General features: G+C 44.6%; 1 protein-coding gene across 1 annotated transcript; it reads left to right on the forward strand.

The window, feature by feature from the left end:
* The first annotated feature begins 1,293 nt into the window (after nt 1-1,293).
* Nucleotides 1,294-24,903, forward strand: LOC6038506 (protein SMG5). The gene is made up of 4 exons (XM_038252465.1): nt 1,294-1,883; nt 20,211-23,089; nt 23,148-23,306; nt 23,370-24,903. Exons 1-4 carry the CDS (start codon nt 1,846-1,848, stop codon nt 23,591-23,593), a joined length of 3,300 nt encoding a protein of 1,099 aa, XP_038108393.1. The 5' UTR covers nt 1,294-1,845; the 3' UTR covers nt 23,594-24,903.
* Nucleotides 24,904-25,770: the final 867 nt, after the last annotated feature.

Raw genomic sequence — 25,770 nt, forward strand, 5'->3', positions numbered from 1 at the left:
CGCAAGCGCTGATGCTATTAAGCTTGACAGAAAAAGGCGGAGAGAAAAAGTGCGGCGAGAGTGGAAATTGCTCGATTCGAATTGGTGCCAGAGCGACAAAATATTTTTTCAGTGACTTTTATCATCGCGTTCAACACAACTTGTTACACTCAGAATTAGAGTTGATAAGTTTGCGAAGCGTAGTGTCAGATAAGTCGCCACGAAAATTCGATTTATTTCCGAAACCACAATAATTTATCCACACTTTGATTCCGATTATACCATTACTCAAATTGTTTAATTGTTTATTTACATTCATCTGACAATGTTTGTCTTAATGAATAAAAGTTTGAGTACGGTTGATTTTATCACGAAGACGAAAACATTTTGTTAAAAAAAACTATTTTATAAAAAGTTTGAATGTGATTGAAAATAGTAATTTCGTCAAAATGTTCATCAAACTTGTTTCGAAATGAGTTATAAAAGAAGAATCTCAGAGAATCTCACACTTGGACAATTTTGGGCAAGACCCGCGCCACCTGGCAGAAAAATACTGAAACGATGTATTGCTACATACATTTTTGCGATTTCCCCCATATAAACTTCAACGATAAAAAGCGGCCCCCTAATCTTAACCGATTTGGCTCAAAATTGGCACAGTTACTTATTTTTGCCTAAAGACTCGAATCAGAGGGTAGGGACCATCCACAAACCACGTGGACACTTTTTTGGAAATCTCAACCCCCCCCCCCCCATCGTGGACAATTTCCATACAAATAAAATCTTTTTTGTATGAAGCGTGGACAACCGCCAACCCCCTAAGTTGTCCACGTGGTTTATGGATGGTCCCGTATCCCTGATGTCGATTTTTTTTATTGTCACCCTAATGGAACACTTCTGGAGTTTTTTTAAAAGGTCCAATAAACCAAATTTTCAGTTTTTGCTTTATGGGTGTTTTTTAATACCCCTTGACTCAAGGCTGTTTCAAAAACACTCAAAAAGCAAAAACTTGAAATATGGTTTATTGGACCTTTTAAAAAAAACTCCAGACTTTTTATTTGAGTTGAAAAAATGTGCTATTCACTAAAATTTTAATAAATTTAGATTTAACCAATCGGGATGCTTCACCCAGCATTTTGTTGCATTTTTTAAGTCCTTTTAGATGCATTTTAAATTTTGAATTTAAGCCGTTACCATTTTTATGAAAAGTTTTTACCTATTTAAATTAGTCCCCCAAAAAATGTGCCCACCGCATTTTTAGTACCAACCCCAGCCCTGCGAGCTGTCAAAATCAGTGACATTTTTGTCATTATTCGTTTCCTCGTGCAGTCGAGAAGGTGTCTGCAATTTCGAGATTTCACGAAAGACGAAAAAAAGAGTTGGAATTTTGGACAAACCGCGAGCGTTTCACGGCGGAAAGCGTCCTCTCGGGGGGAACACACCACAGAGTCAGCTTCGGGAAACCCAGTGAACGGAAATCAGGGATGAAAAATTGGGCGGAAAATGTGCTGAAAATGGAATCGAGTTTTGTCGTCGGATTGGACATTTTGTTGTTGCTGGCTTTGGAGGAAAAGAAATCCTGACGGGATTAGACGGGAGTTGTCCGTGGTTACGAAATTGTACGGAAATTGTCCTGCATCATCATCATCGCTTGCTCACTCCGGGTTGACTCGCGGAAGCACACGCAAGAGGAAGATTAGTTTGCTGCTGACAGTCGATCGAAAAGGTGGCGCACAAATCGAGCGAAGAAGAGGAAGTGAAACAAAAAGTGATTTTTTTTGTCTCAAGTCAAGGTGCGATACGTAATTTCTTGGGTAGAGGAAAATAGTTGGCTTGTTTTGCTGGATTAACTCCAACCAACCAACCATGGAATATTCTAGCAACGACGTGAAGCAGATGTTCAGGTGAGTCATCAAAATGTGCGGAAAGAAACACCAAAACTGCATCGTTCTAGAACGGGGAAGGAAGAGGCTACGTGCGCTCCTATTCAGTGGGCAAACTTCTTCAAGGTCGACCGACGACGACGACGTCACTGAGCTGCGTGATGTCACAAAAATCGACATGCTGCGTTCTTGGCTTCGGTTTGTTTGGCTTGTTGCTGAGTCAAGCAAACAACAATGTTGCATCAAGTTTTGAAATTTGATTTTTATGATTAATCGAACAAGATTGTAAAGACCTCGATTAAGACTCCACAAACAAAATCTCGGAAAAATGGGATTGTATCACAAGGTATTTTTTAAATGGGAGTATTCTTTTAAAAAAGATAAAGTTATCATAAAGATGTTCAGTTTAACAATCATAATACATATAACGGCTACCAGCAAATTTGATTATATTGTCTTGGTTGGTTTCACGTTTGCTGAGTGAAAAAAATAGATTGAAATATTTAAACATTCGAACTGTAAATATTTAAAATTAAAAAGTCATATTCACTTCCAATACATCCCAGATTCGATTATCCGGAGGTTTGTATGGAACTTCGGATAATAGATTAATTTAATTTGTAATTTGTTGTTTTATTGGTTACGATAGCCTGTTAGTATAAAAGGCTAGTATGGAGATCGAAAGGAAAGGGGTCAAGAAACAGCTTTACGAACAGCAGCACAAAGGAGAGGGAGCGTTTTCTTTGGGCTTTTCTTCACCCTCTCCGGCTTGCTTTCGCTGCCGCTGCTGCCCATTTGAAATTTTTCTTGACCGATTCCTTCCGAAGTGCATACACCGCTAAACTGTGCATCAGGTCAAGGATTGTATCATATCGATTGATTACTGTAGGATCCAAAATAAAATTCAAAGATGATGGTTCAATGATCAAAACTTTTCTTCTTATATTTTTTTTTCTTACTTTTAACAACAAATTCGAGTTCTGCGACCCCATTTTAGTAAAGTTTGGATATGTGATTGCATATTAAATTACAAAATGCATTTTTTCAATATTTTTTTTTCCGCCATTTTGAATTTAAAATTCTAAAACCCTTTTGGGGTCATACAAAAGCTTGACAACAAGGGATTCGATTATCCGAAGTAAAAATTTTCCGTTGCCTTCGGATAATCGAGTCTAGATTTTATATGTAGATTTCTTTTAAAGCTCCAATTAAACACCTGTAAAACAAAAAAAAAACAAATTTAGGAATCTTTCAAAAAACAAAAAAAAAATCTAGGGGAAATATACCCATTTTAATCAGTCTAAGCCGTTCGACCAATTCTCATCACTTTTGCCGTTTTCCACTATTAAATCAACATTTTCAGATGTATCAACAATGGAGAGTTGCTTGCTCACTTTTATTTGAGCTATTTATTACTTTGGAACAGTCAACAACACATTATGAAAGCTGCAATCCATGACCAAAGTGCTGATGTTCGAACAACAACACAATTCTGAATCGACAGGGGAGGAAGAAGCGTGGGGACTAGGATGTAACAAAAATGACTTTTTGGCGGGCATTCAGGGGTTTGTTCCGGTGGGCATACTGAGCCTAAATCCCAAATATGAGCTTGATTGGACGTAACAGGAGCTGGCGCTCCGCCCTTCAATTTTAAATGGGATATAACCCGTAAAAAAAGATTTTTCAAAATGTCACTTTTTGAGGCATTTTGCCACCAATGCGTTTACAAACATCACTGGCGTGTAGGCCAGATCCTTGCGCATCTTTGGTATATATAACATTGAAGTTTGGAGCATCCTGGAGCTCGGTACAGACCTTCAAAGTTTGGCATTTTTTCGAAAAATCGGCCCCGGCAAAAAAGATATGCGTCGCACCTCGCGACGCCCGAGACGCCATTTGATTTTGCTGGGACCGATTTTTCGAAAAAATGCCAATCTTTGAAGGGCTGTACCGAGCTCCAGGGTGCTCCAAACTTCAATGTTATATATACTAAAAGATGCGCAAGGATCTGGCCTACACGCCAGTGATGTTTTTGGTAAACGCATTGGTGGCCAAAATGCCTCAAAAAGTGACTTTTTTGAAAAAATCTTTTTTTACGGGTTAAATCCCATTTAAAACTGAAGGGCGGAGCGCCAGCTCCTGTTACGTCCAATCAAGCTCATATTTGGGATTTAGGCTCAGTATGCCCACCGGAACAAACCCCTGAATGCCCGCCAAAAAGTCATTTTTGTTACACTCTAGTGGGGACACACCACCATACGCTCCGTGATTTGGTTGTCTTCGTTGGGAGCACCATGCTAAGAAGGTTTGGTACTTCGGGACCCTCTGGGATGGACACTATTTGCCGTGGTTATAGCGCCACAACTCGCTCTCTGTAACAGTATTCCTAATTCCAGTCCACGCCCACCAAGTCGTCATGGCCTAGTGGTTAGCATTTTTGCTTACCAATCCAATGGACGGGGGATCGAACCCCGCCTTGAGCGACTTTGATTTTTCGTTCATATTCATCATTTCAAATTTATGTGTTCTTAACTTTCTCGTTGGGAGCAGATGGGAATCGAACCCAGAACCATTCGCTTACAAAGCGAACACCGTAACCAGTCAGCCACGGCCGCTCATCACAGTTTTTATATATGTTTAAAAAAATGGAAATTTAAAAGCTAAAAACTCAAAGCAAACTTCAAAAATTCAGAAAACTAAAATAAAAAAAATAAAAAATTCAAAAGTTTTAAAAATATAAAACTCAAATTTTCAAATTTTGTTTGAATTACTCTATAAATAAGAGGAAGGCACCAACCACCTAAAGGTGGATTAAACAACGTTTTTTTGAAAAGTGCTCTAAACGTCAAAATTTTCAAAAACCGAACGCGGGAATCGACTCTTCAGATAATTTTACATAAAAGACTCATCGTCCTAAATCTAATCCTTGTGAAGATTCAGCGGCTTTAAAAATAAAAATGTTGATAAAACAGGGGGTTTGGCCTTGTTTTGGGCAATTTGTATATGTGAGACTTCATTTTTCGGTCTCAAAAATATTTTTACCGGAAAGCTCGTCCTATTTCTCGTGAGTTTATCTTTGACGACATTTTAATTGACTCAAGAATTGCGTAGGATGAAATGTCTACAAAGGTTCAATGAAATCCGAGAAGTTCGAGAAAAAAGTACTTGAAAAAATCCTGTTTTGGTCTGGAATCCTAAAGCTATTTTTTTAAAGGTCCTATTTAACCTATAAGCTATTGTGTTTCATATGTTTACAGGACCTTTCCAAAAATTCTCTCTAATGCAAAAAATCAAATATGGAAAAAAAAGAAATTTAAATAATAAAAGTTTTTTAATTCTTCGTCTTAGATTAAAAAAAAACGGATAATTTTGAGCATTTTTTGGCAACACATATTAGGTTAGAGAAAAATAAAAGGGAAAATTACGAGTTTCTATTACCCAAAGCAAAATTTCGAGTAGTCGACTACGAACTGTATTATTTTTTGCAAATTCCGGGATTTTTGATTTGTTTGTATTTTTAAATTTCTGAATTTTATATTATGGAATAGAATAAATAATTTATATTTATTTTGAGAATTTGAAATTTTTCAGTGTTGAATTTTTTATTTCTTAAGTTTTGAATTTTTGAGTTATTTTTCGTTGTCTTATTTTTGGTTGATGGGCGTTAGTATAGCCCCTAAACTTCTCTAAACTGCCCATGTTCGCATAAATGTCCCATATGCAAAAACAGCAAGCTCACAATTTTGAACCAAACTACATCAATAACTCAAAAGCGATGAAAATGCATATGGGACATTTATGCGATCAGGGGCAGTAAAGTGGTTTAGAATTTTCAAATCCAATATGGCGGCCAAAATAGTGGTGATGAAATATTGAAAAAATATTGAATTTATCAATTTTATTAGGCAATCAACCATTAAAATTTGATTAAAATGAAATCGCAGAACTCGAATACAATTTTAAAAGCAAGAAAAAAAAACAAACAAACCTCCTGATAATCGAACTTCGGAAAATCGAGTCTGGACTGTATTTGTATTTTAGAAATTTTAAATATTGCTACTTTTTTTGTACAGTCAGTTGTCCACATGGAGGGAAGTGTAGAGAGGATCTAGAATTTTCAAAAAAGTGTCGTCGTGCTTTATAGGTGGCCCCTGTTGAGATTCGGCCTTTTAGGCATTTTAAATATTAGTTTGTGATTGTTCACGCTCTTTAAGATTTTTTTTTTGTAAGGACAATTCGAGCCAAACATTTCATTAGGGCACAAAACCAAAACGTAAACATTCGGGATTATTCCACTATTACACTCTTTAGTACACTCCCTACATGCCCTCCAAGAATCAGATTGATAGCAAACAATTTCCTATTGAAAAAATCAAAAACACAAAAGGGCACATAACAATTTTCACTCCAAACCCAAAATAAAAGTTCAATGCTGGTCAAGGGTAAAGCCTGTCTAAGGTCACCACCCAGGTTAGGACTGCCCAGGTGTCATTCTGGAAAGAGCGCAACTGACTTCAAGTCCTGTTCATGATAAATCAATCTAAACAGTATAGCTCTGGTCCCTCAAGTGCCCTATTCTCATGCCTCCCCGTGAGCTCGGTGTTTTAGTCCTCATGATGACATGTTATAACCTTGCTGGCGACCGGCGTAAACGGCTTGTAATTCTCTGATCAACAAGGAGCAGAGTTTAGACGGCGAAATGAGAAGGGAGCGTAAAGTGGGGGGTGGGGGCAGCGGGATGTGGGGGTGGGGGAAGAGGGATGTGAGGGGGGGGGGGGGCTTGCTAGGTTGATTATGGACCATTTAGGAATGGGCACTGAGCGGCAATCAGATAAGGCCACCAGGAATCTCGGGGTATAATTTAATAATAAACACTGATTTATGCTCGTTGATAATTTATTTCCATGACAATTCATTGTGAGCCGATCGGGAGAAATTCTGTTTGCAGGAATAAAAGGAAAAGGAAACACTGAAGCAGAATTGGAAGAACAACAAATAAGGACGACGCTACGCAAAATCTGAATCGGATGAAGCAGACGCATCAGAGAGATAGGGAACATCCGGAAGAGGAGAAAAATCCTCGTCATTGAAACCGTAGAAGTCAAAATCGTCGCTATCAAAGGATTCATCGAAGCCCGGGAAGTCCGCTTCGTAATGGACAGAATCCATATCAACTGGAACTTCTTCAAAGATATCCTTGAAAGAGTGATCAAGGAAGGTCTTAAATCGCTCTTTATCTTGAGCCAGCTCTCGAAGATAAGCTTCGGACATCCCTACGCACTTGATGTCCTCCTCAACGCTGTGAACCCAATTGAAACAAGGTCGTCCGCGTTTGAAGGGTCCTGGCAGGTGATAGTCGGCGGCAATGGATAACAAGGAAGTCTCATCCATACGCTGGAGATGCGCCCAGTAAAGCAGTCGAGCAACACGTATTTTCCGGATGATAGTTCTACCTTCGAGGATGCGGTCAACATCAACGCGCTCTGCGGAACGATCGGGAGAAGCAGCATCATCGTCATCCTCTGGTCGGGATAGCAAAAATAATCCAGATACTATTTTATACTCCATATCGCGAAGCCGATCACGGTTTTGCTTCGTCAAAGTGGAGACCTTCAAGCCAAACAAAACAATAGGTGTGATGACGGTGTGATAAATGCGGGAAATAGTTTTCCAACGTAGGTGGTACTTCCGGGCAAAAGCAGCTACAGACCGGTACACGCGAAGGGCCCTGGTAATACGACTCGAAACAGTCTCTCGCCGATTCAAGGAGCTTGTGAGATAGGCCCCTAAATATTTCATCTTGGTTACTACCCGTAGAGAAATATTCCCGAAATGGAGCTGCGAAGGAGAAGCCTGAACGTCACAAAACGAAGGATCACGGACGAGAACCTCTGATTTTGAAACATTTAAGGATAGCCCAAATTCGTTTAAGCACGTCTCAAGCAAAGAGATTAATCGCGGGATTTGAGAGGAGTCGGTTAAAATTGCCAGGATGTCATCCGCGTAAACCCGCAAACAAGGAAGCCGAATCCGATCAGTCTGCCCAAGATGGAGTTCCGGCATCAACTGCTGAAGTCGGAGCAGAGCCTGGTGGAGGAGGTACACGAACAATTTGGGGGAAAGGGGACAACCTTGTTTGATACCCTTTGTCTTGTTGAACTCTCCTGTTCGCTGACCAAACCACTGCAAGCTGGTACGCTCGGTTAGGCAAGCGCGGACGATCCGGTTGACCAGATAACTTGGGACACCTAGGCGCAGTAGTACACGGGGAACCTGATATAGGTCGATGGTGTCAAATGCTCGCTGTAGATCCAAGGAGACGACGTACGTGAGTCGGCCTTTCCTCCAGCGCTCGTCAAGTAACTGTCGCACGATAAATATCTGATCTTCGGCGCTACGGTTTCGATGATACGCGAACTGGTAGTTTGGCACATCACCAAGATAACTCTCAAGTTGCTCGAGCAGGAAACGAGAGTAAATTTTGTAGAGCGCGGAGCAAAGCGTGATTCGGCGGTACTCCTCAGGGCCTTTAGGATTGGGAACCTTGGCAATCGGGACCTGTAGCGTCAGAACCAGCCGCTCAGGAACTAGATTTGATCTCCAGATCTTGTTTAACAAAACATGTATATGATCTATCAACAACTCAGAACCATATCTGAGCAACTCTGGCTGGATGCCATCAACTCCAGAAGCCGTATTGTTTTGCAGCAGTAAAGAAATCCGGTTGATGTCGGCGTAGGTGGGACCAGAATCAGGAGGTAGTGGACTGTACTCAGGGAGTAGCGGAATCTCAGTTGCACTGGAACTAGAACGGAGTTGGGATTCCCAAGCCTGTATGCTGATATAGCGAGAGACGCCACTGGTTTGGCCCCGCCGATGCTGACGGAGGTAGCGATATGTTAGACGGACACGATCCAGAATAGGCTGAGTTTCTAAACTCTCAAAAAACAAACCGATCTTTGTCTCGCGGTGCGCGTCATAGGCCTTTCGCTTTTCCCGTCTCGCCTCGTTGAATCTTGCCCTGTAATAAGGATTGTCACGATCACTGAGGTGTAAGGAACGCCAATGTTGAAAATCTCGGCCAGCACGTGCACGACGAGGTGTTTTCGGAGAGGTGGCAGACTTCAAGACAACGGAAGCTGAATCAAGCAAGCAACGGACGACATGGTCTAGCAGATTTGCGACAGACAAACTTTCTCGAGGCTGATTGAGTGCTTGCAGTTTGACAGACAGCAGTTGGTGGTAGCGTTTCTTAACCTCGTCGCTAGTTTTGAGCAGGTTCACGTTGATTAGGCGGGTGCGCTTCTGGCGCGAATTTACTAGGAAAAAAGGAATTAAAATGGGTTTAAGTAATTGGAACATAATAATTACATTCCGAAGCCGAAACAGCAGGAGGCACGGGCTCACGAACATAGCGACGTTTAACTCTCATCAACAAAAGTCGATGATCAGAGAATCCTGAAACTGGTTCAATGCAGCGGCACTGCGGATTTCCGAAGCGCGGGATTTTCGGCATCACAATATGATCGATCTGAAACAAAAACTAGGAGTTGAGAGGGCATTGTTAAAAAGTAATAAACAACCTGTGAGCGACTGCTACCCCGACTCCAGGTGTACAACACACTCTCGTAGGGACCGAACGAGCTGCACAAACGATAATCCAAGAAATGAAGCAGATCCTTAAGGCTCTCCCCGTTGCTGTTACTCCAAGGATGGTACAAATATCGTCCAACATAACGCTTATCAGCATCAAGCAGATCCCGGAAACCAACATGAGCGTTCATATCTCCTAGAATTATCACATTGGATTTTTGGCGTGGAGTAAATCGTCCAATACAGTTCATCAAGTCGCTTATTTCCGGGTTAGCACAACTCGAAGAAGAGCGAGCGTAGATAGAGAAGATAGTAAGATCATCTTCAAAAATCCGCAATCGAACATAACAAATATTGGCAGAAACTCTTCGAAAAAAATAGCCATGCAGTTGAGAACGACGAACGACAACAGAAGTGCCACCGCCCATCCGAGGAGCCGCGTCAACTAGGGAGTTAACATTGAACCAGTCATAGTCGGCAGTCCGAGCAGTACAGGTGGCCATTCGGGTCTCCTGCAGACAAGCCACTTGTATGTGGTTACGCGACAAAATGAGGTCAACGGTATCCCGATCAGCCTCGCAGGAACACCCGGAAACGTTCCAGGTGCAAACACTGAACATGTTGTTACGAGAAGCGGGAGGCGGAGTATCACCGATAATGGCTGAAGCGGGAGTGAGAAGAGGCTCGTACGGATCGGAAGCGACGAGACGGAGTTCCTGAATAGCGCGTATGCCTGACATCGGTAGATGGGCTGGCGATGGTTCAGGAGATGGTGACGAACCTGCAAAAAGGCAGTATTAATGATTAGTAGATTAATGGCCAAAAAGTTACCTGTAGGCGTGGACGCTGGACAGGCGGTTGCAGGTCCAAGTGGTTCTGGAACAGCTTCGCAAAAGATGCTGGTGCCCGACGATAGAAGAACGGCTGAAGGTAGATTCGGAACTGTTTGAGAAGCTAGGCGTAGACGGTATAAGAGGTTAGTGGAATGACGTGCGATTACAACCGGATGACATACCAACTCGCCCAGAAGTAGAGCAATCAAAGGAAGCTGGAGCGGCAGCACGCAAGTCCGGGGAAGTAGCTGTCACACCACCTGGGAACGGGGAATTTCCGTTGGAAAGTGAAAGGTCACATGGAGGTGTAGGTGGAGAAGTCTCCAGGAACTGAAGGCGAGTGACTCCTATAAACGGCATGTAATTAATAACCGGCAAATTCAATTTAAATGTGTTTTTACCTGAGTGGAAGGCTAGAACACTGTCATAATGGGTGTATTCGCCGACCACATTCAGACGGTGAATAATCCGCAATCGATCGTCCGCCCCCTCATTCAGCTCGGATCTTTCAGAGTTCTCGCGGAAAACATGGATCGCATAATTATGCAATTGGGAAATTGCACGCAATGACTCCTCGCCACCCCACACTCCAGGTTTCGAGAGATCGGTCAAGAAGTAATCAACCAACTCCACACTGCTCATGGAACCAGCAAATTCTTCGCCGTAGGTATACAATGCCTGAGCACAAAGAGGCTCCATCCAGTACTCTAGGGAGGAACGGTAGAAGCTAACCACATCTGATCGCAGTCGTAGGGTGGCAAGGCGATGCTCGACGCTACCAACCGGATGAAGAAACATTTGGTGCGCTAAAGCGGCAAAAAGGCAATTGCCATCACCGGGAATGACCCTCGCAACAACGACACCTCCAACAACATCGACGTAAACCAGATCAGACATCTTCACTTGGGGCAAGAGCAACTGTACGCGGGGATAGTTTCTAAAGACTGAAGAAACGAAATCGGCGCGACAGGACACAGAAAGAGGTGGATAACAATAGGCATCAAACAATGTGAGACGCAGCAGAGGCAGGCCGATGAAAATAACTGCTCGACGGAAGATAGGAAAAGACAAAGTGAGAAGTTAAGTCCGTTGGAAAGGAACGTCTCGGAAATCAATTAAGTCTTTTTAAACTTAATTAACTGAGTTGAATAATTAACATATATTAAATAACATTGTTCAATAAGAAGTAACGAACATAGCTTTTAAGATAGACACCCATTATAGTACGTTGCTAATCAATGTATTTATATCTTAAAATTTCTTTACATGTACCTATTTGGATAAACGATGACATGGATGATCATCGAGTCAATGGAACGGCTGGACTTCGCTGGAGCGCAAGAAGCAGAACTGTTGGCGAAAGACAAACCATCAGCTGATGAGAGGAAGGGAACAACAAATCGACGCCATGGAGACCTCCATGGCCACAGGGAGTTCCAGTATCACCTTTTCATATTTAATGATTTTACTTAACAATTGCTTTTCTCTCTCTCTTTTACAGACTCAAAATGTTTTTGAAAAGCAAAGGCTCTTGCCCTGCTTTGATTCTTTGCTAACTCTATCCGCTTTCTACCCCCAATGTGTCCTGCACTGGGGGTGCCTGGGGTAACTTCGAGTTGACCTGGGCCGCCCGAGGAATTATGTCGTAGGTGGTTCGTGTACTTCTCACTCACCTCTCCTCGCGGCAAGGTTTTCCGTAGGTCTACTCTCGAACATGCAACATGGGACAGCATGAATCTTCAGCTGAAGCCGGACGGGTGTATTCCGAAATTACAGAATTACAGAATTACAGAAACCCAAAATAAAAGTTCAAATGTGCCCTTTTGTTTTTTGTTAGTTTTTCGTAGTTGTGGAACTTTTTGTGTTATAAAGTGAACTTTTCATACATTCTTAACACTAATTCACTTCAAAGCAAAGTTTGGTTTACTTTTCACCAAGCATTTCTGTAGAAAAAAACTTCATCGAAATACATTATTTAATACGGACCCGTGTCTGCTGTTCAGTACACTTTTGAAGAATTTTTATGTTTTACATACCTTATCTACACCATGCAATCACAAAACTTCACCAATTATCAAAATTTCCGCTGAATTCCTCATTATTTCTAACTAAACAAAAAGGCCCATAAACATCATTCAAAACAACAATCCGGTGACAGCGCTTTAGTGCCCTTTTAGATCTCTTCGAAATTGCATTTAGAAAGGGCCCATTATGAACAGCAGTTGGAAAGCTAAAAGGGCCTAATAACGAGATTTTTTAAAATTATGAGTTTTATTGCGAAAATCAACATAAATTAAGAAGCAGTAAAGCAGAGTTGAGGATAATGATGTGTTTTATCGAATCATCAGTAAAAATACCATCAGTCAAGCTTATTTTTTAAATAGGAATTGAAACAAGTTGTCCATTTTTTGCAAGCGATTTTCTCGAATCGCGGTTTTTGCTTTTGTGCCCTAATGAAATGTTTGGCTCGAATTGTCCACAATTTAAAAAAAATAATGAAAAATAAAACAAAAAACTGTATAAAATTTAATAATTAAAAAAAAATCCTAAAGCCTAAAATTAAAACTTCCAAAAAACATCAAAGATTAAAAATCCCTCCGCACGGCTGGGACCTTGAACCCATGGAAAGCATGGGACGGTCGGAGGGCTTGTAATGCACTTTACCAATACGGAAAGAGCAGGGGAGCATTTGTTCCCCATACTAGCGCCAGTCAAAGATGTTACACATTGATCTTTGCCGAGTGGTGTCTGGAAATATTAATAGTTCTTTATTAGTTATTTGAAGAATATTTACAGTGCCACAGTTTTGAAGAATAAATCCAGACGGAACCGAATGATCGAATGCTGCCTGACGTCGGAAAATTCGGAGCAACTGGAGCGTACCTAGCGGCCGGGTTGCGTAGCGTAATGGAATTCCGATTTCGATATGATGGTACCCATGGCGGAGCTGGTCAAAGAACGACCAGGACAAACTCGTTACTGGCCAATTGCGACTTATACTGGCGAAGGTGATCGAGGACATCTGACGGCGGTTGCGGAGTCGTCCTCTTTAAAGCTAAGTACTCATGCATGATAATCGTATTACAGGCCTGCCTTTCCTGGTCATGTTTAATACGATTAACTGCAACACTAACCACTTTAATTTTCAGAAATATTGACAAGACTTTTGACGGACGTGACAGGACAGGGAACTGTAAGACTGTAAACCATTTTATATAAGTTTCGACTTTTTTATGTGGGAAAATTTTGCCTGAGGAGTGTTTCTTTGCTTCTGTTAAATAATTACTTTTGCTGATTGAGTTTAAACCTCAACATATGAACTCACTTTAATAATTTTGCTTTTGTTGGAACAGTTAAGGGTCACGTAGTAAAAGTCCGTTGGTGTGTGGATAGTGTTCCCCGTTTGCTCGAGTTCCTTGGAGCCAGTTCTGTAGGTTTTAACAGTCTCGACAGTTCAAACCTACAGCACTGATTTTGGGAAGCTTGTGCGAATGGGGTTTTTAATTAACATTGGGGGCGGCGATTGAGCACGAAGTTTCGATTTAGCATATTTACATCATTACACGATTACATACTCTCACAAACACAATCTCATTTTAACCTACCCAATCATGTCCTCAATCCCCGCTCCCCGCGAGTGCGAGCGATCCGCATGTGATTGACACGACCATTACCGTTCCTTTACACAACCGGACTTGGACTGACTTGATCCTGGCTATCCCACCTCGACCCGCAAAAAAAAAAATAAAAAAATAAAACATCAAAGATTAAAAATAAAGAAAATTAAATTCATTTTTTATGGTCAAGGGTCCTAATAGATCGTTGAAGTTTGTTTGGGAAACATGGCAAAAAATGTATGAGGAAAAACATCGCTTCAGAATTTAACCGGCAGTTGGCAAATGTTCAGTTCAATTCCCTACAACTTTTTCGAAGAATCTCCTAAACGCTCCGAGTTGATCCGAGTTGATTTTGATAGTAAAAAGTTTTTTCTTACATGCTTCCTATATACCCCTCATTGCTCTGCTAATAACTCGTCAGGACCAACTCGAAGCGTTTTGCACCCTTCGACAAAGTTGTAGGGAATTGAATTACTTACAAGACATTTATACTTGGACAATTTCGGGTGAGTCCTGCGCCACCTGCTGCCAAAATCTTGAAACGATGTTTTTCCCTAGTTATTTATGCGAATTTTTCCATACGAACTTCAACGGGACCCAACCTTAACCGACTTGGCTCAAAAATGGCACAGTTAGGTACTTGTTTTTGCCATAGAAATCGAGCCAGGGGGAGAGAGTTGAGATTTTCAATTTTATTCAATTTTTCTTGTCACCCTAGTGAATGATTTAATTTGAATTTTTATACTTTTTTTAAATTTTGTATGGAGAGTGGTAAAGTGTTCACGTGGTTTATAGATAGTCCCTAACCAGTAGTGACAAATTTGAACTCGGTATTCATAAGACGGGATCAAATTTGTTTTGCGACCCCAGCCTTGGAGACGGCCTAAATATCCAGACGCCAATGCAATGGTGTTTTCTGAAATGGCAAAATTCGATTTTTTCAGCACTTGTCGTATTTATTCAACGCGGCTATCCTCGTTGGATAAATTGACGCCTCGTGGTGAATAGATCTTCGCGTTATATTAATCACTATGATAGGAGTTTCTTTGGGGAATAATAAGGCAACAAATGATGATTGAAAAATGTTTTTCACGAAAACAACAGTGTTCAACAGGTACCTCCATCACCGTGATTATGCGATACGGTTCAGCAGGTCCAATGTAAACAAAATGGAACCGCTCTATACGTCATGCCAGCTCGTGTATGCAAGGCATACAGTGCTCGAGTGGCTACGTGCGTTTACATTACACAACAACAACAAGGTCGTGATACGTGTAAAGATGATTGGTGCAAATAAAATGAAACTTCATCAATCGATTGCTTCTGTTTGATGATGGGAGTAGCTACTGAACATGCTTCTGGAAAAAGGGGTTTTGGACGAGACAGGACTACGTGACTACAATAATTATTCGTGATTACGTGGCGTAGCCTAAAAAGAGATAAGATTTCTGTTGGGGTTTAGCTTACCCAGACACTTCACGTGCTAGACCAAATTACGAGCCAAATATTTCATTAGGGCACAAAAGCAAAAACCGCGATTCGAGAAAATCGCTTGCAAAAAATGGACAACTTGTTTCAATTCCTATTTAAAAAATAAGCTTGACTGATGGTATTTTTACTGATGATTCGATAAAACACATCATTATCCTCAACTCTGCTTTACTGCTTCTTAATTTAGTTGATTTTCGCAATAAAACTCATAATTCGTGCTTGCTATTTCATTAGGGCACATAACTTTTGTAAACAAGAGTGTGTCCCTTTCACACCTTATCTAAACTGTCATTTGAATGAAAGGGATACACTATTTGTTCCTCAATAGTTCAAAATTTAGCGGACTGTAATTCTTGGTTTCGACGGAAGAGAAAAACGCGTACTTTCGCTTCCGTTCCTGATTGACAACTTGACATTTATTCACAAGGTAGTGTACAACAAAGAGGTAACGCAAAAATATTGCTCAAGGCTATTTTCATGAAAGGTTAAATCTCGTCGAACATCCTCCCCCATTGTTGAAACACTTTCAACAATCCTTCCTGTCTGCTCCAACTACTACACTTTCTTTACTACACCGCAGAACGAGCGCGTCGTTGCTGGTGTTCCAATCGGCAGCGCACCGCCGACAACCCAACCCAACTCAGTCTCTCTGAGTGAAGGAAGGCCATCTGCCAGAGCAATTCTACCAGCCTTCAACAGGTCCCAAAACACACCCGCTCCCAGCAGCATGTCTACCGGTCCGGTCTTGTTGAAGGTTGAATCTGCAAGTTTGATGTTGGACGGCAGGTTCCAGTTCGCAACGTCGATCGTTCTCAGAGGCGCATCTTCGACTATTTTGGGCGTGATCAGCAGCTCCAGCTTCCGCGAGAACGATGTGACCCTGGACTTCATCGTTGCTCGCACCAAGTAACTGATCCTCGTACATCCTCCGTTCAAGCCACTGACCTCGTAGTTTGCTCGCTCTTTCTTGACCGCCAACAAGTTGGCAAATCTCTCCGTCATAAAGTGGTTCTCCGAGCAGGAATCGATCAGAGTCCGGCACAGGTGCGGTACACCGTCTCCACCGTAGACCTGTACTACGGCCGTCGACAGCAGAGTCGATTTCTTGGCTGCAACGCTGCTTGTTTCACTCCTTCCAGACTGCCAGCGCAGTTCGTTGTTCGGGTTCGGCGCATCGAGCGCCGTCGTCGCCGGAGATGTCTCCGACATCCACGCTCCGTCCTTGTGCAGCATAGTGTGATGTCGCTTGCTGCATCGCTGGCATGAGTTTGTTGAGGTGCACTCACCAGCGCGGTGCCCCTTCTTCATGCAATTAAAGCACAACCCATACCTTCGCAGCTGGCTGTACCTTTCATTGACGCTTTTCTGCTGGATCTGCTCGCAATTCTTGGTCTCGTGCTGCTGGTTGCAAACGTAGCACTTCGCTCCTCTCGCGACCACCAACGCGACCGATCGTTGTGGCTTGACGCTTTTCTCACCGTGCGGTTCTAACCTTTCGAGGACTCGGCATCTCTCCTTCAGGAACGCGATGGTTGCTGGGTACGTCGGAAGCACTCCGACCTTCTGTTCCGCCTCCCAGGCTTTTCGCGTGTCCAGGTCCATCCTGGACGCCAGCAGGTTCAAGAGCATCTGCTCCCCCAGTCCGTTGACCGGAAGCTGCAGCGACTTCAATCCCTCAACGTGTTTCACACATGTGTCGATGAGCTTGCGGAGCTCGGCTGCGTTGTCGCGGGAGATCTTGGGCAAAGCGAAGACAACATCGATGTGCCGATCGATAATCGCACGCTTGTCTCCGTACAGGTCTTCGAGAACGGCCCACGCCGCCTCATAGTCGTTGTTATTGACTATGTCCTGGTCGATCACACCGGCAGCCTTTCCGACCAGCGAGTCTCGCAGGTGGTAAAGCTTGATCGCCGGAGCCTCAGCCGTATACCGTGCCATGACGTGCTGAAACATCGACTTGAACGAGAGCCACGTCTCGTACGTCCCGTCGAACTTCGGCAGAGGCACGTTCAGCGGTGGAAGGTATTGCGGGGTGGCAGCTGGAACGAGCGCAGCGCTCAGTCCAGGCTTCTCTAGCTCCTCAACCAAATCTTTGAGCTTCAGAGTCAGTCCGCGGCGCAGCGCCTCGATCTCCAACTCACACTTCTCATGCTTTGCCTGCTCTTCCACCGCGAGTGCCATCGCATAAATTTTGTCCTGGTACTCACCAAACTTGGAAAAAGCGCTCTCCACGTTGCTCAGCTGATGCCTCAGGAAGTGCACGTTCCGCAGATTCTCGTTCGGTGCCGCTGCACTTGTCTTGATATCTGCCTGCACCCGCTTCAACCTCCTTTCCGCAGCATCTCGCTGACGCACAAGTGCTTTCAGCTGCTCCTCCATCTTGCGGGCGTCTTCCTTCTTCCGCTGCACCAGCAACTGCTTGCAGATTGGCGTCACTTCCTCCTTCTTCGCGTCACCGTTTCCGGATTCTTCCTCAGACACTTCTTTCTTCGGCGTGGAGTTCTTCTTCTTCTTCTTGTTACTCTTCGGCGTACGCGGCAGGGTCATACTACCATGCTCCACTTCCACCAGCAGGTGCTACGCCCCGCGCCGGCAGTTTCAATCACGCGCACAAACTGTCTCGTCCGGTGTCCCGGTTCGGTTTCCACACAGTAATCCGTCCAAATGTCACCTTCAGACCACTCTTCCGGCCACACTTTTTCACACCCGGACACTCCGCCCGGTGCTTTTCTCTGAAAGGCGGCTTTCCGAACCACTCTCCAGCCGTTCGGTCACAGACTTCCAAAGTTCAATCACTTTTTTTTTTCGAGCGTGGGAGCTTCGCCCCGCGCTTCGCACACACGCAGACACTTCGACCGCGACTGTTCTTGGATCGAGTTCCCACTCCGGCAACCCGTCACTTCATACCACGGACCACTGCTCCAGCAATCCGGCCATGAAGGACCAAAATGTTCCTCAATAGTTCAAAATTTAGCGGACTGTAATTCTTGGTTTCGACGGAAGAGAAAAACGCGTACTTTCGCTTCCGTTCCTGATTGACAACTTGACATTTATTCACAAGGTAGTGTACAACAAAGAGGTAACGCAAAAATATTGCTCAAGGCTATTTTCATGAAAGGTTAAATCTCGTCGAACACTATTGTTTACAAAAGTTATGTGCCCTTTTGAAATGTTAGGCTCCAATTTTAAAAAATCTCGATATTAGGCCCTTTTAGCTTTCCAACTGCTGTTCATAATGGGCCCTTTCTAAATGCAATTTCGAAGAGATCTAAAAGGGCACTAAAGCGCTGTCACCGGATTGTTGTTTTGAATGATGTTTATGGGCCTTTTTGTTTAGTTAGAAATAATGAGGAATTCAGCGGAAATTTTGATAATTGGTGAAGTTTTGTGATTGCATGGTGTAGATGAGGTATGTAAAACATAAAAATTCTTCAAAAGTGTACTGAACAGTAGCCACGGGTCCGTATTAAATAGTGTATTTCGATGAAGTTTTTTTCCTACAGAAATGCTTGGTGAAAAGGTGCAGGTGGTTATGTTCTACATGACCAATATGACAAAGAACTTTGTACAAAACTCCTAAAAAATATTCTATTTTTTTATATTCTTAAAACATTGCCTATGTATTTAATCCTAAATAATTTATTCCTAGGAAATGTTTTCAATCTTTGGCACCTCTGTGAAAATAAATTTCCAAAAAAAATATGGTTCGGAAAATGTCCAATCAAAATGCCCATTTTCATTACCAGTTTCAAAAACCATGAATTTTGATACCTATATTGCCCCAAGTCGTATGGTTCGATTAATGTCCCCCCGGTAGAACCTTCCCCAGGGCACTGGCCACTCCGGGTGTTGCCAATATCCTATAAATGTGGTCCCAAGCCCATTGCCCCAAATCATTCTGGTCCGGTGACCGTCCTTACAATCTTCATAAGAACAGAATTCCTCCCAATTTAGTGCACAAACTGTGTCTTTCAATGTGTGCGTGTGTGTGTGTGAGCAATAAAATTACCACCGTGGATCCGCTTTTGTCGAAACCACTGAAGGCACTGAATTTTTCTGAGGCTATCTGTTAGCTTAAATAGTTCGCATGAAATGTGGCAACAGTGGTGCAACATTCTCGCGTGACAGTTCCACGAAAACAGGAGAGGAGGCAAAATTTGCTAAGTGCTCTCAGCCAATCAGCAGCCGGTATTTTTCCTGCATTCATTTTTTATTTTCATCTTAACTTTTGAATACTTTAACAAAGTTTTATCAACTTTGTGAAATAGTCTACTTGTAATTTAAGACTTCCCCTTTCGTTTGGTGGATTAAGCATGCAGATTGCTTGAATTGGGTGGAAGATATAAGCGTTTAAACAATTACACAAATCGTTACACTTTTGCTTCGCGAAATTTTGGATTGACACCCGTAGACAGTGCCCTTAGGACAAAGTTCTTTGTCAAAAGTAAACCAAACTTTGCTTTGAAGTGAATTAGTGTTAAGAATGTATGAAAAGTTCACTTTATAACATAAAAAGTTCCACAACTTCGAAAAACTAACAAAAAACAAAAGGGCACATTTGAACTTTTATTTTGGGTTTGGAGTGAAAATTGTTATGTGCCCTTTTGTATTTTTGATTTTTTCAATAGGAAATTGTTTGCTATCAATCTGATTCTTGGAGGGCATGTAGGGAGTGTACTAATGAGTGGAATAGTGGAATAATCCCAAATGTTTACGTTTTGGTTTTGTGCCCTAATGAAATGTTTGGCTCGAAATGTGCACCAGCCAGAACGACTTTTCTAAACAAAATTTTCCATTCTCCTCCCCTCCAGATCGGTGTACACGCTGGTCAAGCAGCAGGACGAGCGCAAGGGTGCGCTCACGCTGGCCACGCTGGCGACCGAGCCGGCCTTCCTGGAGGAGCACCGCCAGCTGGTGGCCCGCTGCGTGACGCTGCTGTTCGAGGACTTTGAGACGGTGGGCAAGAAGGCGCGGGAGATTCTGTGGCGCAAGGGTTATTACGACCTGATTACGGTGTTCAAGAAGCACGCCCAGCAGCTGGCGCAGCAGAGGAAATCGGCGCTGCGAGGGGATGAGTTGGCGCGGGTTGCGGCGGATGAGGTGTTGCTGCGGCAGGGCGTTGAGCGGTTGCTGCTGGACGGGGTTAATCATTTGAAGGTGATTGTGCTGCGGCTGGGGCAGATATTTAATTTGGACCGGCTGCGGTATGTTGTGAGCTACGAGCTGCTGGAGAATTACGATGATGAGCTGTTGGTGCGGGAGTCGAGTTGCTATGAGAACTTGAATTTGAAGGAGGAACGGAGTGAAGAGGAGAAGAAGGTGATTTACACCAAGCAGGAGATTTCGTTTGCGTTGGAGTCGGTGCACGCGTTGCTGACTTCGTTGGGCGATTTGCACCGGTACTATTGCGAGTTTGGGTTGGACGGGTTGAGCAACGTTAAGGAAGTGACGGCGAGCTACTACTGGGAGGCGTTCAAGCTGAATACGAAGGTTGGGATAACGCAGAATCAGCTGGGGACGCTGTACAATGGGAGGAACTACAACCTGGACTCGGTGTATCATTATTTGTACTCGCTGTGCTGTCCGATTCCGTTCGAGTGCAGCGAGCCGAACGTGAGCAGGATTTTTCAGAAAAACATTCGCTATCTGGAGTCGAACGGCGGGGCGGATGTGGAGGAGGAGGACTACGCCGTGCGGGAGTTTATGGCGAAGTTTTTGCTGGTCGTTGACGTGTTCTTCTACGATAAGAGTGTGAGCGACTTTACGAGCTTGTGCCACTCGGTGTTGATTGATTTCAAGAATGTGCTGGGGGCGCGTCGCCTCGTGGACGACGAGTACTACATGACGGACGAGTTCATCTTTAAGATCGTGTCGATTCTGTTCTTCTGCATGTACCGGCTGCAGCTGAACAGTTCGGAGAAGATTTACAGCTTGAACGCGTTCATGGTGGCGCTGTGCTCGGAACTGCTCGAGTACTGCACGATGGCGGTGGAGAAGTACGTGGTGGAGAACGTGCGCGAGGACAAGAAGTTCCGCGAGCTGTACACGACCATGTACCAGCGGTACGACGACGAGGTTCGCCGGTCTCGGCAGATGGTGAAGGACGGCACAGCCGGGGGGATCTTTACCAAGGATCAGAAGTCTTCTTCGGGTGTGGAGGAGGGAAATGGGAGCGAGGATCATTCCAACAAGGAGAACGACGAGCGCAAGAGCCAGGCCAGTTCGGGAAAGCAGGGTGGAGGCTTGAAGAAGAAGCACGCTCGCAGACGTCGTCGTGCCATGTCGAACGAGTCCGAGTCGGAGCTTTCGGACGATACCAGCGACTGCCAGCTGGATTCGGATTCCGGAGAGGACGATGACGACGAGGAGGACGACGACGGTGATTCTATTTCGAGCTTCGAGTCGTACGACGATTTCTCCGACGAAGAGGATGAAGTTGAGCAGCGGAATGAGTCGTTCGGTGAGCGTAACGGAAACGAACCGGTTGAGTTGCAACGCGCCGAGGAGGCGAACAACAATCTGGACCAGAACCAAACCGCTTCCGTTCAGCTCAAGTTCAAGAAGCGCTACCACAAGCTGAACCCGAACGTGGTGATTGAGTTTGCCGAGCAGGAGCGAACGATGCGTTCGCTCAAACTCCTGTTCGACTGGCTGCACACCAACCTGGACATCCTGATCGGGTGCTACCAGTCCAACCCGGAGTTCCTGCACAACATCATGAAGCTCCTGAACCACTTCAACATCGACATCTTCTCCAACCGCTACTTCTTCCCGCGCGAGCTCATCACCGCGCCCGCCATCCGCGAGGACTTCCGCCAACTGTTCGAGGCCCGGCGCGGCATCCCCCTCCAAGAGGACATCGCCATGAAGCGGTTCCCGCTGTTCGAAGCCGCCCAGGAAGGGCTCGACTGGGAAACCAACTACCGCTTGGGCGTGACTCCGTCGGAGCAGAGCTTCCTGCGCGTCATGAAGCTGGTCGACTTTGGCTTTTCGCTGTGCAAGTCGAAGAAGTTTGAGTACGCGTTCTGTCCCAAGTCGCGCGACTTCAGCCTGAAGAGCACCAAGCAGACGAAGCAGCAGCAGCGCGGCGGCAAGAGGGAGGAGTTGAATAGGCGGGTCGTTGGAGGGCCGAAGGAGATTGTGGGGACGAATCGTGCGGCGCGTCGTCGCGAGCAGCAGGAGGAGAAGCGTCGCGCCAAGAAGTTGGTGCAGCGGGAGGAACGTGGACAGCGGGAGCGTGAGCCCAGGACGCGTCGTAACCGTAACCGGCAGAACGCTGGAAGAGTTGGCGGGTTGGGATCCGGTGGTGAAGGTCAGCGTTCGAGCCAGGAAGGTGAGGGCAAGTTTGCTGCGCCGGCGATCATCACCAAGAAGGGCTACCTGAAGAACCGCGGATTGACGCTGCGCAACCGGAAGGAGCCGGCGGATTCGGGCCACTCGGAGAGCACGGCCGACGAGAGTGGAGTGGTCGCTGGGCAGCGCGGCGAGGAGAAGAACATCAACGAGCTGATGGGACAGCTTTGGCTGCGCGACGAGGTCAAGAAGCTGGAGACCAAGGTGAAGCGGGAGGTCAAAAACATTACGCTCACTCCGTATTTGATGCTGGACTCCGCTTGTCTGACCGAGTACACGTCCATCGTGAAGAACCTGGTCAAGACGAAGAAGTTTGTCATACTGATTCCGACGGCGGGTAAGTTACTCAATGATAAATTGAAATAATCGCTGACTAATTGTGGATTCCCTTGCAGTTCTTTCCGACTTGGACGAGCTGAAGAAGCACAGCGAGGGAGCTCGCAACGCCATCAAGTGGCTCGAGTTCGAGTTGAGCAAGGGCAACCGGTTCCTGCGCTCCCAGAAGAGCCACGAGGTGCTCCCAATGCCGTTGATCCGCGTCCCGAAGAAGCTTGGTAAGTTTGAACGATTAAATTCCTCAAAAATCTCAACGCTAATCGACATTTCTCTTACCACAGACCGCGACGGCGCCCTCTTCCACCAGATCGTGCAGTTCTGCAACCACCTGGTATCGAACCACGCCGACCAGGAGAGCGGCCCCGCCGACATCATCACGTACCTGTCGGGCGACTCGCTGCATGACAAGAAGCTGTACAACTCGAGCTACGTCGGCATCCTAGAGGCGATCCCGGTCAAGTTTGAGCAGATCGTCACGTTCTACGCGAGCTACAAACGCAAATGAACAGCGGCGCCCGCGTTGTGGCGCTCGTAAGGCGGTCGTAACCTCAAACTCCAATCGGAACTCGCGCAGAAAGGCAAAATGCAACATCAACACACACACTCTACCAAGCAATCAAGCAAAAAGGAACCCGGTCCGCGTTTGTCCTCGCGCACGTGCGCGTCGTTTGCTCGAATGGAAATCTGCGGCCGCTTTAAATGGTGCGGTCGGCGGAGGAGCAGCGAAACGTGTGGGATGCGGTGGTTGCTTTTTATAAGATAGAGAGAGAGAAGTTTAAAAATCAACATCAGCGGCGGTGGTGGCGGCGGCAACGCTGGCGAGCCACAGAAAAAGCATAATTCTTTCATTTAACAGGGTGCGCGTCTCCATCAAAAAGTGTCCCAAAAGCAGAAGATTTGTAACGTTGAACGGGGTTTCGACGGCAAAGCGAATCACCTGCTACATCGCGGATCATTTTGGACGGGAGAGCCGCCTAGAAGTTACTATCGTGTTGGTTGATGTCTCTGTAACACAACGCAATCAAGCAAAAAAATCTATCAAGATGTTCAACAGTTTGGAGTCGTCAACACCAACTTTTCATCGTAACAACAGCAAACAGCGGTTCCAATGCCTTGTTGCAGCGGACTTTAATTTCACGCGGAGGAAACAACTATGTTTAAACAAACAAAAAAACGAAGCTATCAGTATAACAAACACTATCGACAGTACTGTTTTGAGGAAATATAACAAATGACAAACTAAATTATTTGGTTCATCTGGTAGACTCTAATTTCTGGTTAACTCAATTCACACAACAACAATAAAGCAAACAAATAGAAATAAAACAGCAGCTGATGGCATCGTTTAAACCGTAGTTTAACAGTATTCTCATAATTCGCTTAAAAGCAGTGGCTCCAGGGTTTGTTTGTTAGGTGCATCAAACAGTGTTGATAACGCAAATGTAGCAATGCAAAATTGGTTGTCGTTTTGAATTGTTTACAACAATTCTTGACGCGTCTCTCTTCACATTCATTTGATCGGTCAACAAAAAAATCTTGTTGCTGTTTTAAGGATTCCTCAAACACATCTTAAAAAGAGCATTACTTTCCAGTTGGTTACATTGCGTTATCTTCAACATTATAACATATTTTCTTTTGGAATCGTATTCCCATGCATACTTCATTGATCATTTTCTCCCCCTCCACTATCTATACTATTCCAGTGCAGCAAAAAACAAAAAAAAACAGGTTTAAAAGGTTTACTTGAAGGAAAATAGTGAAGCTTACTATTATTTTGGCTGAGTTAATAAAAATAAATTGGAAAGAAAATTCAAATGTTTTGTTTATTTTTCATCCGAAAGCTTTTTCTAAAAAATATTTTATTATTCTTAACCGGAGAAATTGCAGATATTTAAAGGAGCTGAGTCAGCTATCACCCACATCGACTGGGCAGCCCGCCGGCGGTTCGCTGGCGGACCGCCAAACCGCTCTGGCGATCCGCTAGCGTTTGATTTGGCGGACCATGGGCGACCCGCTGGCGGATAAAATTTGCAACAATTTGGCGCACGATCAGTTTTTTTTATCGTGACGTTGGTCCGCCAGCGACTCGCCCCGGGGTCGCCCAGGTTTGCCTTGAAATGTTTCACCCGCCTTTCATCCGCCCCACATACGCCGTTTTGTATGGTTCAACCGCCCCTATAGGATGGTCCGCCAGCGGGTCGCCCTCGATACGCCTCCCATAGAAAGTTCATCCGCCTAAAAAGCCCCAACCACCGTGGCTCGCCCTCGACCCGCCTTTCATATACGGTTCGTCCGCCCCTGTAAGATAGCTCGCCAGCGGGTCGCCCCCGATCCGCCCCCTATATAAAGTTCATCCGCCCAAAAAGCCCCAACCGCCGTGGCTCGCCCTCGATCCGCCTTTCATATACGGTTCGTCCGCCCCTGTAAGATAGCTCGCCAGCGGGTCGCCCCCGATCCGCCCCCTATATAAAGTTCATCCGCCCAAAATGCCCCAACCGCCTTGCCCCGCCCTCGAATCGCCATTCATACATATTTCATCCGCCCAAGCAGAATACCCGTTCAGGTTCCTTCAGGATTCTGATAGTGTTTTTTCAAGTTCATCTAAAACTGAAAAAAACACAAAGTGCCTTATATAGAAATGCAGATCTTTGTAGATTCTTGTGTGCTGAAATTTAGAAATAA

Source organism: Culex quinquefasciatus, chromosome 2, assembly GCF_015732765.1.
Source record: "Culex quinquefasciatus strain JHB chromosome 2, VPISU_Cqui_1.0_pri_paternal, whole genome shotgun sequence".
Classification (NCBI taxonomy): domain Eukaryota; kingdom Metazoa; phylum Arthropoda; class Insecta; order Diptera; family Culicidae; genus Culex; species Culex quinquefasciatus.